Source organism: Nymphaea colorata, chromosome 3, assembly GCF_008831285.2.
Source record: "Nymphaea colorata isolate Beijing-Zhang1983 chromosome 3, ASM883128v2, whole genome shotgun sequence".
NCBI lineage: Eukaryota > Viridiplantae > Streptophyta > Magnoliopsida > Nymphaeales > Nymphaeaceae > Nymphaea > Nymphaea colorata.
In genome coordinates, this window is record NC_045140.1 from 12,942,135 (window position 1) to 12,955,710 (window position 13,576).

Below are 13,576 nucleotides of genomic sequence, written 5' to 3' on the forward strand. Positions count from 1 at the left end.
TAAGGAGTGGCCCAAACCATTGGGCGCACGGTTTTCTCCTTGCGCTTCCAATGGAGGTGGATGGGTGACCCTGACCCACCCATGATTTCGGTGGGTGGAAGGCGGTGGAGGACAGCCACCCCTTAAGTACTGGTGCCCCTCGGTGGGCGGCACACCCGTAGGCAGGGCTCTGTCTTCCGGTATTCTAGACTCAAAGCTCCGGCATCCTTGCGATGGATCCCAACAACCATGCCTCTACACCCCTTGCATCCATGGGTGGTTGGGGATCTATATCAACAGGACCATGGGAGACCGCCGCATGCTGCATAGTTGAATGAAGCATCTCTCTGAAATTCATCCATCCTCCGTGTAATGGAGGCTTCTATTTCATCCACTTTTCTTGCAGCAGCAGCAAAATCTTGTCTTATACGAGCCAGACTCGTGTTTTCTTAAGGTTTAATGTAAATGTTCTTCTACGTTTTCTCTTCTCTTTTCTGATTGTACGGTTTCCGTTGCAGCATTTCTTTCTTTTCAGTGTTGGTTTATTGTCTTCTGCAACTTTCTTTCCTGTAGCTATAGTAAGTTCTTGTGTCTTTCCTTTCTCTTTTGCTGCCATCAACACGGTGAGAGAAAGCTGGAAGCGCCAATGGAGCTACAACCTTGCTCATGATACCAACTGATACAAGTTGGTAAATTTTGAGTACAAGCTTGCAGAAAACGACATTACATAGTTGTTGAACTGCAAGAACTGTGGTACGAGTCAAAACAAGAAGGGAAGTTGATGGTTAAAACAAAAGGAAACAACACTAAAAGGTAGCATTTATGATTCTTCGATTGCTTTCAAAAGGAGATCCTCACGTCCCTTATATTTGGACGAGGGATGGACCTTGAATTCGGACCCAAGCACATCAACTTGAATCCAAATACACACAAATCAAATTCAAATACAAATAGGGGACCAAAAACAAAATATAACCCAAATTACAAGCCAAAATGTGGATCAAGCTGGTGAAGAACTATAAGGACGTCGTGGTCGTCCCTTGATCTGCCTCAAGGATCTACACAAAGGTGTTCCATCTCGACTGAGCACTAAATCTGTAGTAGATTCAACTGTCGGGTCTCCTGGCCTGCATTAAAGTTCAGATGTAGGACTCGAGACGTGAGAACAGGACCATGCATATAACAGATTTGGTCCTGCTCTCCATCTTAGCTCCAATCACATTCTACATGTTTACAACTGTTGATGACACATCCTTATCCATGTGAGCATGTCTGCGGAGGGAGATTGAACTACTGAACCAAGCAACTCTACTATCTCCCCACTAATCATATCATAATAATGTGCATGTGGGTCTCATGACTTTCATCAAGTGCTATGAGTACTGAATTTAAATACAAGTTTCCATCTCAAGTGCATGTATTAAGTACAATATTCCATTTTCAAATGCATGTATTTTTGTGTATGTATACGTATGTGTGTGAAATAAAGTGTCTCCAAGGGTACAGCATCGCTGGTAGCAGTGAAAGCCCGCACCATCAGTTTGATTTTGTGGCACTATGCCTATGGCTGGGGTACACAGAGAGAGGCACCTTCCCTCTTTTAAGCTTTGATGGTCACACTATACAAGCATGACCAGGGTGGCGTAAGTGAAGATGTTACCCACTCTGAGCCTGGTGCAGCATCTAGATCATAGGTTAGTGTCTGATACCCAGGCTCCTCCCCCGTCGAGAAGAGCAGCAACTTGCCATCAAGTATTCCGAGCCTGAACCCAGCACAAGAGCTTCCTGTCACTGGCACTTGGATCACTTTCCATGAGTTTTTGGCCGGGTTGAACACATACAACCTCCTGGGGTTTTTCCACTCCATGCAGAACAAGCGCTTTTGGAGCACTGCATGTGTTGTGACCATGCCACGGCCATTCTTCATCTCAGACCATGAGCCACACTTGGGGTCATAGACATCTATGAACCTCGAGTTGCCAATCGTAAAGCTTGATCGGCCACCCATGACATAGAGTTTTCCGTCGAAACTGAAAGCAAAGGAGCCCCATCTAGGGCTCCGCATGCTTCCTATCAGGGTCCACTTGTCCTGGCCTGGGTCATATGCTTCTGCTGTGGGGAGGTTCTGGCCGTCTGCACCATAGCCCCCAACTACGTAAACTAGACCATCTACTTCGGCACTTGCAAAGTCACAGCGAGCGACATTCATCTTTGCCAGAGTGCTCCATCTACAGAAACAAACATGCAAAACTAATATGTTGTCAACAGATTTAACATATTGCTATTTAAATTTGTTATAACATTATGTCTGCAAAGTTACTAAGCAACAAACATGTACTGCTCTCTCTCTCTCTCTCTCTCTCTCGCTGTGTGTGTGTGTGTGTGTGTGCAAGGCTACCAAGCAAGCAACATGTACACAAATTTAATATGTTGTTGCTATTAATATCTAATAAGTGATTGGTTCATATCTCTCCCTGTTCAATATTTATTTTCAGTATTTCATAAGGGCAAAGATAGAAATAGCAGTCACATTATTATGTCATGTTATCTAGCGTCTTGTACACACACACACACACACACATATATATATTTGGGAACTTTATTTTACACCTCCCTATACCTCAGAGAATGAAAAAACACGGCCATCAGCATTTGTTTTTACAAACTCTTATCCACCCATGTGAAACACATTAGCCAAAAACGATTCGGGAACTTTAGCTTATGAAGCACAACTGAATTGTACGCATAAGGGAGACAAGAACTGAGGGGCATCTAAGTACCTGTTGAGCCTACAATCATACTGGTAAACATCTGCAGATATTTTGTTAGGGCCTTCATTTACAATGTAGCCTCCCATAACCAAAATCTTTGAGTCGAGTGTTACTACTCCGAATGCGGCTTTGGCAGGACCAGGCATGGGAAGAAGAGTCTGTTGATGTCCACTGGATGTAAAGACTTCCCAATGGCTGCCTTTCCCTTCCTTGTCACTACATAAAAAATAAATCCGTTCTTCCAATTTCCTGGCATGCTTCCTTATAATGCTGAATTCATTACTCTGAACAACAGACCTCCATTTCTTGCAGACACATCCCACAACTGGGAAGTGATGCCACGCAACAAGAGCAAGACAGTATTTTGCAATGTCATCGGGTAAACCAGGTAAAATCGGCTTGTAGACTTCAATTTCGTGAGAATAAGATATGGTGGTCCTAAATAAGTTTGAGTCTTTCTGCTTCACTGCTGCCAAGCACATTGCTGATACAGTCAATTCTTTTCTTTCCACTCATTCCATAATTATGTTAGAATAGTGGAGAAGTAACTTCTCTCATCTGGCCAGTTAAGTATGCTAGAATAGTGGAGAAGTAACTTCTCTAATCTGACCAGTAAATAAGGAATCAAGTTAAGTGGGTCTATAGACACTTCCAAAAAGTATTGGAGAAATGATTCTCACACAAGAATTGCAATTCAAAACTTCGACCCAGGAAAAAAGGCTGTCATATGGTTTCATCGTATTCATCACCATTATAAATCTGCAAGACTACAAAAATCTGACAGAATGGAGAATACCATGGAAAGTTAATGGAATTCTTAACTTCTTTGACTATGGTTTCCAACCCACAGCTGGTGCTCTTGGAGAAGTCCCCACTTATGATCGGCAGTTTCAGGCAGATGAGAAAACCATGTTTTGTTCCAATCATTTCACCCTTTGTCTACTATAGAGTTGGAAAAAAAGAAGGAAATTCAGAGGACAAAGAAGAAACAGGCATTTGATGTTATGATCTCATTATAAGGAATAGAATAAAAGGGCTTAAAATTTTCATAATTGAATGAACATGAAGTAGAAAAATCTTGCTAATCTGACAGTTGAATCTACAAATTAAGCCTATAGAAGTGTCCCACATGCCGATATGTGCATATACAACAACTACAGCCTACAGATGAGAACCCAACAACTAACAAAACAGCAATTAATTAAGAAGGAAGGCCGGAAGGCCAATAAATTATGGGGAAAAAAAAAAAAATAAAGCTACTAGTAAAGATGCCCTCTTTTAACAGTATTAGTAGATGGACCCTTCCAATTAGAAGGAAAAGGCTATCATAGTCAAGATTCCTTATCTCAATAAGAAAAACGTTAAATCTTCTCCTTTTGCCTGTTGAGGGCCTGAAGGGTACAAGCAGAAAGAGAAACTGGTAAAGAAAGCACTTGTGTGGCAATAATCAATTCCATCAAATGACCCAGCAAAGGTAAAAAAATAAGGAGAAAACCTGACAAGGATGCAAACAGCGCTTCAAATTAAGATTCAGGACCGTGTTTTTCGCTTTGAGTGTTGAAAAAAAGAAGACATTAAAATCAATTATTCAAAACTTCAAACTTCTGCAAAAAATAACAATCTAGAAGGACCTCTAAAACTAGAAAAGCAACAAACAAGGTCTGTTATATTTGCTTTGCAGCTGATTAATGAAGTAAAAAGAGATTTAAAAAAGAAAACAGGTAAATTGCTTTTATTCCATTATCCAGCTCACAACCATAAAAATTGCCAAGAAGCTGGAATAATAGTAGATAAAATCTTGCAGATTTGCAGTGACAAAGCCTATATCAGAAAGCTAAATGGAAACATTCTTAAATTACAATAAGAATGAAATTATGAAACATATGGGCTGTATAATGTGATCTTGCTAAATATGCAGTGTCCTGTCTGGCCGTTCATCTCAGCCTGTCTTGCAAACTGGTCTAATTCAGGTCCAATGGTGGAGCTAGAAATTTAAGGGCACAAACATGCAACTTTCTATCTCAGAAGAACAGGACGGCCATCTCTATGTACATAATTAGTTATGCAAGCCGGGGGGAAGCTTGTGCCCCCCCAGCTCAGGAGAAAGTGCATCATCATGGCATACGCACAAAGAATACCAAAGGGTTGTATAGGGCAATTGCATAGTGCAGTGGTGATGATTTGGAATTTGGACTGTTCTGCATGAGCTAATGCACTTTCAAGCCCTACAGGCGGCCACTTTATCAAAAAACCAAAGGTTAAGACCAAAGCTGGCCCCTCTATTTTCATTTAAATGGAGGTTTCTCTTAGAGTTTATGTGGACATGCACAAAAACTATGCGTGTGCTTAGGGGCGAAGCCAGGATTTTTCCTTGGGTCGGGCCAAGACAATTCGTGGCTCGGGCCAAGGTCGGGCCAAGAGGAGCGACCAGGACCGACGGGTCGGACCAAACTAAAAAAAATTGATTTTTTCAATATAAAAAAAATTTCTTGCGCTCACCCGGGCAGGCCCCCCACTCCCTCAGCCCCTGCGTGTGCTTGGTACAAACTTGTTATTATACTGAATGAGAGTACGCCAACAAACTTGCAGTCCCAAATACTCTTCATATAGACAAGCAAATGACCTGATTCACTGCCTTGGGGCCGCACTTGTATATTCTTTTGGGACCATTGTAGCCAAGAAGTTTTTAAGAAAACAAATAAATAAATAAATAGATGCATAAACCATTTTGTCATTCATACTGTGATTAACTTTGCTTTCTATACTGTTTATTTTAGACAAGAAAAAGGAAGAAAAGGCAGAAGCCAAAATGACTCTTCTGCTGCTTCACATTTCTGCAATCCTGTTCAAATAAAGGAACAGATAAAGGGCTGCAAACCATCAGTAAATCCTGGACGCGAGAGCCCAACAAGATGGCCTCCTTAAAAAATCAGGCGATACAGCTTAGTATAGTCGGATATATAAAAAATACTCAAACTCAATCATAGAATTTTAATTGAATTTCGTATAACCGATACCGGCCCCTGCATATCATATCCCCGATACACATATTTGTCAAGGTATCTGAAACAAGAAGAGGATCACGCCACATGTCGTACATAAATACGTAAAAAATGAACGGAAGAAGAAAATAACAATTTTTAACGGCAGAAAGAGAAATCCCAGATTGATTTTCCCCATTCAATAAACATGAAATGTTACATAAACATCAAATCAGTAGACAAGATACACAAAATGTTTCGTCTCAGCAATATCTTAAAACTGGCGTGTGAACAATCCTGTGAAGAAGGAGTACAGGAGAATGCAGATGCATACATATAAGCATGTATTGTATCAACATTATTCTGACAGATGAACACGAGATCAGTAAATGAAAAAGATCAACAAATATCTAGAATTCAGTAAAACTCATGCCAACAAGATAAAAGGAAAAACACCAAAAGAAAAACAAACAGAAATCTGATCAGCATTACCAGTAAAGAACGTCAAAGGAAGAAAGCTTTTTTTCGTCGCAAATTATGGATGGAAGTGAAGGAAATGGCTGAAGAAATGAAGAGGGGCCAGAAGGTAGAGAATTCAAGTTTAACTTTAGAGAGGGAGAGAGAAGGGTGTGTCTGGAAGTGGCGGGGAAGGGGGTGGATTTAAAGGCAATGTGTTGAAGAGGATGAAAGCGACGGGCGTTCTACACGTCACCTGTCCCGTTAACTCATCCAGATACGAATGATGAAAATACCATGACGTGGATGCAAACAAGTTGGATGTAGACAGGCATTTCTTAGTTTTCGGCTGTTTTGGACGTAAGTTTTCACCTATTCAATTGTCTTGGATCCGGCCACATATAAAACAGAAAATAAAAAAAATTCTAATAAAAAATAAATTTTAAACAAATTCTTTACATATTTAAAGATTAGCAATTATCTAATGACATTGGGCTCCATTAATTTATATATTTTTAAATCTTAGATCCGAGGGCGGAACCAGTCGGATGTAGCCCTTTAATGTGAAAAGGATTAAGGAGGCGCGCTTTCTTGTAAGCACCAAAATCGAAAACAAAAACAATTTTCTTTGGCGTAAGTAGCAAAAAATACGCCTATCCGTCTTTGAAGATGGGGAATAAGGGCCCATATTAAGTGACAAAAGACTTGGGGAAAGTCACCAAAAGGCAAAAGCTTTTCATCATTTTCTCTCGTTTTTAGGATTTAGAGCTGTTTTGAAACCTGACGATTGATACACTAATCAATAAAAGTGTCACATATCTATTGTTCGAACTATAAAGGAGTAGCACTTAACAATCAAATTGATAGCCAGATGCTACACCTTTCAAAGCGATGTGTTTTATTAGTGTATGTTGAGTCCTTCTAAGCTGCACAAGGGTATTATGGTGATGTTATATTGCAAAATGATAAAAAAAAAAAAGTAGGAGTAGTTGAACAAGAAATTTCAGATAGTTGGGAAGAAATTGGTGTCTTCTCCGGTGCCCGTTCTGTGATGTATTTTTAAAATTTTTGAAATGTTTTGGAGAAACTATGATCATAAAAGTTTTCTGTGTTTGGTTTACAACCTGAACCACCTTATCATTTATTTGGACTTCTTTCGTAGCTGTTGGAAAAGTGGGAATATTTTACTATTTTTAGTTGGCAGATTAAATTATTTAGTACAATTTCCTCTACAACCCAAGCTTTTGTCCTAATGTGAAAAAGCTCATATAAGAAAAGTGAGGTTGCATTTGGGTCCAATTTAATTTATTTTTTTACAAAAATGTGCTCAACTTCTAGGTGATACAAGAAAGACATGTAAAGCTTTTAAAATTTTTTATTTGACTGCCCTTCCTTTTCCTACCAAACAGCTGAATGTGAGATAGATATTTAAACAATGAGAATTTTTTTTTTTTGTTCCTTCAGAAGAACTATTTGGTTACTGCTTCAAAATCTAACTGCAGTTTTATAAAATTAGCATAGCAACTGAAGGAATGCTTACTGATGCATGATTGTCATAAGTGCTAACCAAATTAGTGACATGAAAAAACCATCACTATTGACAATATTCATTGACGTTCTTCTCGTGTAACTGTTGACAACAATCATCACTCCGTTCCTTGCATCAGTACTGATGCTGTTTGATGCAAATAAATTTCAAACTCTGACTTATCTTCTGTAAAGCTTTTCCATAGTATTCCGAATGCTTGTTTTGCGACAAGTACATATAAACTTAAACTATCAGCAGGACGAAGTTCTAATGGCATTCATTTACCAACGCCTTTTCCCTTTTCACTGACGTTTTTTTGCACTAGTGTGTACAGTGGAATTCTTGTAGGAGATCAGTGATAGATAATCAGGTTTTTTACTTACGGAGTGGTTTTCATATTCTCAAAAAAGCTTATAGTTGAAATAATAAATGTTGTATTAATATATGGTTAACATAATAAATATCACATCCATCTACACGCTTATACAAGTTGGGCATAAACAAAACCAATAAAAAATGAGCAAATAATAAATAAATCTAGTAATAGAACTAAGTGTGAGACACTTTCTTCTACGATACGAAAACATTGTGCGGTTGATGAGGCTCACAATACTTGATGAGATTTACATGCATGTTTAAATAAGAAATTGATTAAATATATGCGGCCCCTCTGGAAAATGTATCAGATTATCTGACAAGTAGTGCTTAATTAAAATAAGTGTGACATCTCCACGACCACCTTTGTAGGCATTGAGCTGACTATAGTTAGCAACAGTTCATCAGAATTTCATCAAAACAAATGTATTAATTTAAAACTACTCAAAAATATACTCTGGTCCATGTCACGTGTATTATTTTCTGGGTTACAAACAATGGCAAGTGCAATACCCGAGTTAAAGTTCACATATGTTCCGTAATAAGCTAAAACCTTGAAGGCATAAAAGTATGATCTTAAGGGGTTTTACCTGAAAGCAGTTTCTCCTAAGTAAAGATTTGAAAAAATTGGAACCTACTCAACAATATGCACCCAAGCGATTTTATTGCTGCTCTCGTGATTTTAAGATTATCGTCCTTTCAACTTTCACTAAAAAAGTCCATTTACTACCACAAACGGTAGACGTTTCTAAATTTATTTAAAAATATGATTTGGTAGGTTATATAATGAACTTACCAATCGAAGCATATTATATGGCAACTAGGTGAATGATAGGTTGTTAAAGCATGCAAATCTCTCTCTCGCTCTCTCTCCACTCCCTCGCTAGGTTGAGAAACTCAAAACGTTGGCCAGTACTTGGGAAAGGAAAAACTAGGTGCTCATTTTGTTTGGTTCTTTTTAATTTCATTTTATTGAAAGCATGTGCCCACAATCTTTCCTTTTCCATATTTGAGACCTCTAAGCTGTCGGCGTATTGTCTGTTGCCTTATTATATGCCTACTTGCTGATTACTTATCATTAATTTTTCTTTTCTCCTCTTTGTGGTTATCAAAGCTGCATTATTGATAAGTAGTGGCTGCCTTATTAATTCAGCCTTTCACTTTAAAATTTTGCTGTTTTAAATGACAATGACGTTTCACATTGTATTTAAATGACCAACCTTGATAATGGTGGAAACCTGGAATGTGGCCATGACTTGCCTCTAAGGGTCTATGAGTAGCCTCCAAGAGGTGTCTCCAAGTGGGTACCTCTTCATTGCTGGGCCGAGAAGAGGAACCAAAGAGTCTATAAACATATTAATATTTTATTCGAACCAGGAACTATTCACTAATTTCTAAAGACTTGCTAAAGCAAATGCCAGGAATATCAATTCACCACTTTTTATTTTTAGTCATTGATCGCTTTCTCTTGTTTGCAGTGAGTGACGTACCTGCAAGTTGCATGGCTGGTGGTCCGTGAAGGTCCTGGAAGATATTGAAATTCCGTCGAACAAGCTCTCTTTGTGCTGTGAGGAGGAAATATATAGCCTGAGTTTGGATAATGCAGTAGCTTAATTTAGCGCTCAGTGTAGTTAGCACTAAATAAACCTACTTAAGGGCTGTCAATGGACTACATGTATTGACATTGGGCCGGGCTGATTTGATTGCATGGTTCAATAAACTCATTAGAGCCGAGTTTAGATACCTTAGTCATTTAGTTAGGTGATTTTAAGTGTTGTTAATGACAGCGTATCTAACTGCATGGATAGATAATGTAATAAGCTGGCCCACTCCCATACCAACCCCAAGTTCCTATTCTGGCCTTCTAGAAACTTCAGTTCCAAATAGAACAAAACATCTTATAAACCAACTATAATAACGTGGCCCACTTTTATACTAGGACCTATTCTCCTATTTTTGTAAGTCCCTGTCTGTCCCAGTAGCTTCTGTTTCAACTTCAAGAAGGCCAAAAATTAGAATAAATTGAGTCAAACATCATATGAATGCTTCAGTAAGGAATGCATCGACCCTAGTCAATAGTTTCGTGTGACTGACTTAAAAAATTTTGAAAAATGATATTTCAGCCCTAGTCAAAATTTAGAAACTTTAATTCAGCCCTTTTCATGAAAAATTTCTGGCTCTGCCCCCTAGGTAGTTGCATTCCTTCAGTTTTCAGAGACTTTCTCCTTTGCCTTAGGAGAGAATGAAAAATTGCAAATGGAGGCTGAAACTAGTGAACCCGATAAGGTGTCTCATGCTTTTTCTTATTTCATCTCCACCGTCTGATTAAGTTTAATCACATAGTTTTGAGGCCACTCGTGAGATACGTAGGGTAGCACGTACATGCAATCATGTACATATACGTAGGGTAGCACACACATGCAATCATTCATATATATATATATATATATATATATAATCTAGTGTTTAAGTTGCTTCTTCTTTGAGTTTCTGGTCTTTATTGCCACCAAGATCCTCATCTATTTTGTTGTGAAATTCATTTATGGTTTCAAGGGATGCCTGAATAAATAGACAAAATGTTTTAGAATAAATTTTGAAATATCTCATTTTCAAAGCTTTAAGAAACATTTCCCAGCTTTAAGAAAGTTAAACGAACATACGAAGAGTGTCAAAAACTTTAAATTCTTAGACTTCCAATGAAGGAGCTGCTAGGAGGTGGGTTCATGACCTTTATTAGGGTAAAATAGATATATACATCAAAAAAATTTCTTGCTTTAATAATAAGCCACAACATAAAGGAAAGTAGGAAGCACATGTAGTATGCACACTACCACTCAAATAAATAGGATACAACATTAAAGCCAATAGATACCCATACACCCGACATAGATCACTCTCAACCATACCCTAAGAAATGGAAGCACGGAATTCCTACATAGTCTGTGTCTAATCTACCATCCATCACACCAAACTTGCAAAACATCTTTCCCACTTCTTCGGAAGAGATGTCATCTACAATAAAATATTCCTTTCATGCAACATCAGATCCTTCAATTTAATCAGGTATTATTTACTCCCTCTCATAACACGTCTTAAGTCTATGCTTCCAGCCATTGTTGGCTGAGATAATCCTTATACAACTCTGCTGGTTTGTGATGCCCTCCATCCACCTCACTAGAACACCATCTCAGCATCATCATTACCTAAGAAAGCTTTCAGTTTCTCCTATTTTTGTAGGCATTTGATATCATCTTGTCACAATGCCACAACCTACCTTTTCTCCTTAATAACCAAGCTAACTATTTGCAAGGTCCAACTATCATCCATGGGGAAGAGGTTCCCACTACATATTAAGCCCGTTTGAAGCCCAATTTTAGTAAATAGCAAATCCTTCTACTAGAAAAGATGACATCTTGGCAAACTTTCCATGCAAGTTTTGTCAAGCCCAATCCTTGCCCAACCACTATCTTCTCATGAGCAACCAAGTTTTAGAAGTACCATAATTTTCAACGTATTATATCAAAGCAATGATGACAACAACATTGGAGCCATCTCATCTTCATCTTAAGTATTTTTCAACCAGAATTATAGCTCTTAAACTACTTCTTGCCAAGGAACTTGTCTTCAACCAAACTTTCTCATTATCCCATCCCAAACAATCCTGGAACACTTGTAATTGAAAAATAGGTGTCTGACTAATTTAACTTATTCTTTATATAGATAACACCAATTGGAAAACCGAAACCCCAGGTTGTTTAGACTATCTTGCGAAATCATCTTATTTTTGCATGCTATACAAAGCATCTAGCATGCCCTAGCAGAGACTTTGGAGTACCTAATTAAGCTTCGCCAACTCTCTTGATTTTATCTAACTCGGTGCTAGACCACATTTCTTTATTGCAAGCTTCTTCTCACTCATGATCCACACTCACTTAACTTTACTTCTCTTTGCAATGGTTCTGAGTTGCCTAATGACTCCTTAAACCCTCTCAAAGCCTTCTCTTATTTTTTCAAAGCTATTACAATTGTGAATCAAACATAGTTTTTGAAGATGCTCAACTCCTCTCCTGCTAACTCCATAATCCAAATTCTACTATCCATTTGTGTTATCACAATCTTAAGCATCTTCCATCCCCAACCCTCCACTGTGCACTACATTCTATTTTCATCCCCAAGTTAGACTTAGCCATGCCCATGAACCATTATCCACATTTTTTATCCCCAAATATCTACTACAAAGCCACTCAAAAATCAACAATTTTGAGTTAAAGATTCTACAAGATCTTCCTACCAAAGGACTCTATTGTCTCCTCCAATTTCTTGATACCAACTCCTCATTGTATCACCACTGAGCTCTTAATACACTTCTAAACAACTAGGTGCAACTTTCTTTCCCTTGAAGAGTCATCCCAGAAAAATCTAGTCATTCACTGTTCCATTTTCTTTAGAGAGCAGTTTGGTAGTCTGAATGCCTACATCTAAAAATAACACAACGTAGGAATATTGTATTTAATAAGGCAAAGTATCCTTGCATAAGAAAGGACATTCATTTTCTAAATCGTAAGCTTTAGCTCCAATTTTTAGATGAAAGAGATACAATGTTTTTCCTTTAGCCGCCCTCTATTAGAGGAACTCACAAGTAGCAGGTCAGGAATTCACCTATCGACCACTCCAAAATGTTATCAAACATCAGTGCAATTGCCAAGTCAGCCTTGATAAGAAAGACCCTATATTTCTCCTTGTTGATTGTAAGACCATGTTCTTCACATCCTTTAAGGATCTTGTAATGCCTCTAATGGATTTGTTGAAACCCTGGTAAACAAAATTGAATTGTTAGCAAATCAAAGGGATGCAATAATTAGGAAAGAGGTTCGGAAAAAGGGTGGAATGGTGCCCCTCGTTACAACTTAGAAGTTGAGAGCTGTAGATATTACTTATATGAATATTATGAAAATATATAAAGAGAGCGATTCTCCCTATGATTAGTAGGGAGAATGTGGCAAACATTATACACTTGCATTTCTTTCCTTTATGAGAAAGAAGAAGGTGGCAAACATATATACTTCATCACAACTCTAATCTAGGATGGATGGCATCCTAGCCACAACATACTTTTGGCAAAAAACTTTCAAGAGAATCTTTCGTATGCTTTGGAGAGGTCCATCTTTCAGCATATTGTCTCCTTTCCTTTATATGCAAAATAGTTCACAATATCACTATCGAAAGCAATTTAGTTGTGAATAACCATCCCCTTCACATACACCCTTTGATTAGTAATTATAATGTTTTGAAAGATGACTTGCATTATGGCCACTATGTTTTTCTAATTATTTTATAGGTTATTGGAAAGAGCAATTGGCCTAAAGTTTTCTATTCTCACTGCACCCTTTTTCTTAGGGATGAGCATGATATTTGTATTGCTAATGCACTTCACCATCTTATCATTTCTAAAAAAGTTAGATATAGTTTTAATAATGTCATGCTAA

At 38.1% G+C, this 13,576-nt stretch overlaps 1 protein-coding gene across 2 annotated transcripts; it reads right to left on the bottom strand.

The window, feature by feature from the left end:
* Positions 1-698: 698 nt before the first annotated feature.
* Positions 699-6,349, bottom strand: LOC116251124 (F-box/kelch-repeat protein At1g67480-like). 2 transcript variants are annotated; one of them, XM_031625205.2, is made up of 3 exons: positions 6,224-6,349; positions 2,760-3,692; positions 699-2,207 (listed from the first exon to the last, which is right to left on the bottom strand). In XM_031625205.2, exons 2-3 carry the CDS (start codon positions 3,230-3,232, stop codon positions 1,580-1,582), a joined length of 1,101 nt encoding a protein of 366 aa, XP_031481065.1. In that variant the 5' UTR covers positions 3,233-3,692; positions 6,224-6,349; the 3' UTR covers positions 699-1,579. The 2 variants fall into 2 exon arrangements, with proteins under 2 accessions (XP_031481065.1, XP_049933005.1); XM_050077048.1 differs by having other exon boundaries at positions 2,760-3,355; positions 6,224-6,341.
* Between the last annotated feature and the right edge of the window lie 7,227 nt (positions 6,350-13,576).

Bases quoted from the DNA above. Each gene is read 5' to 3' on its own strand.
- LOC116251124 (XM_031625205.2), bottom strand. From the start codon at position 3,232: ATGTGCTTGGCAGCAGTGAAGCAGAAAGACTCAAACTTATTTAGGACC. The intron at 2,208-2,759 runs GTACTTAGATGC...TTGTTTCTGTAG, and splicing joins TATGATTGTAGGCTCAACAG to ATGGAGCACTCTGGCAAAGA.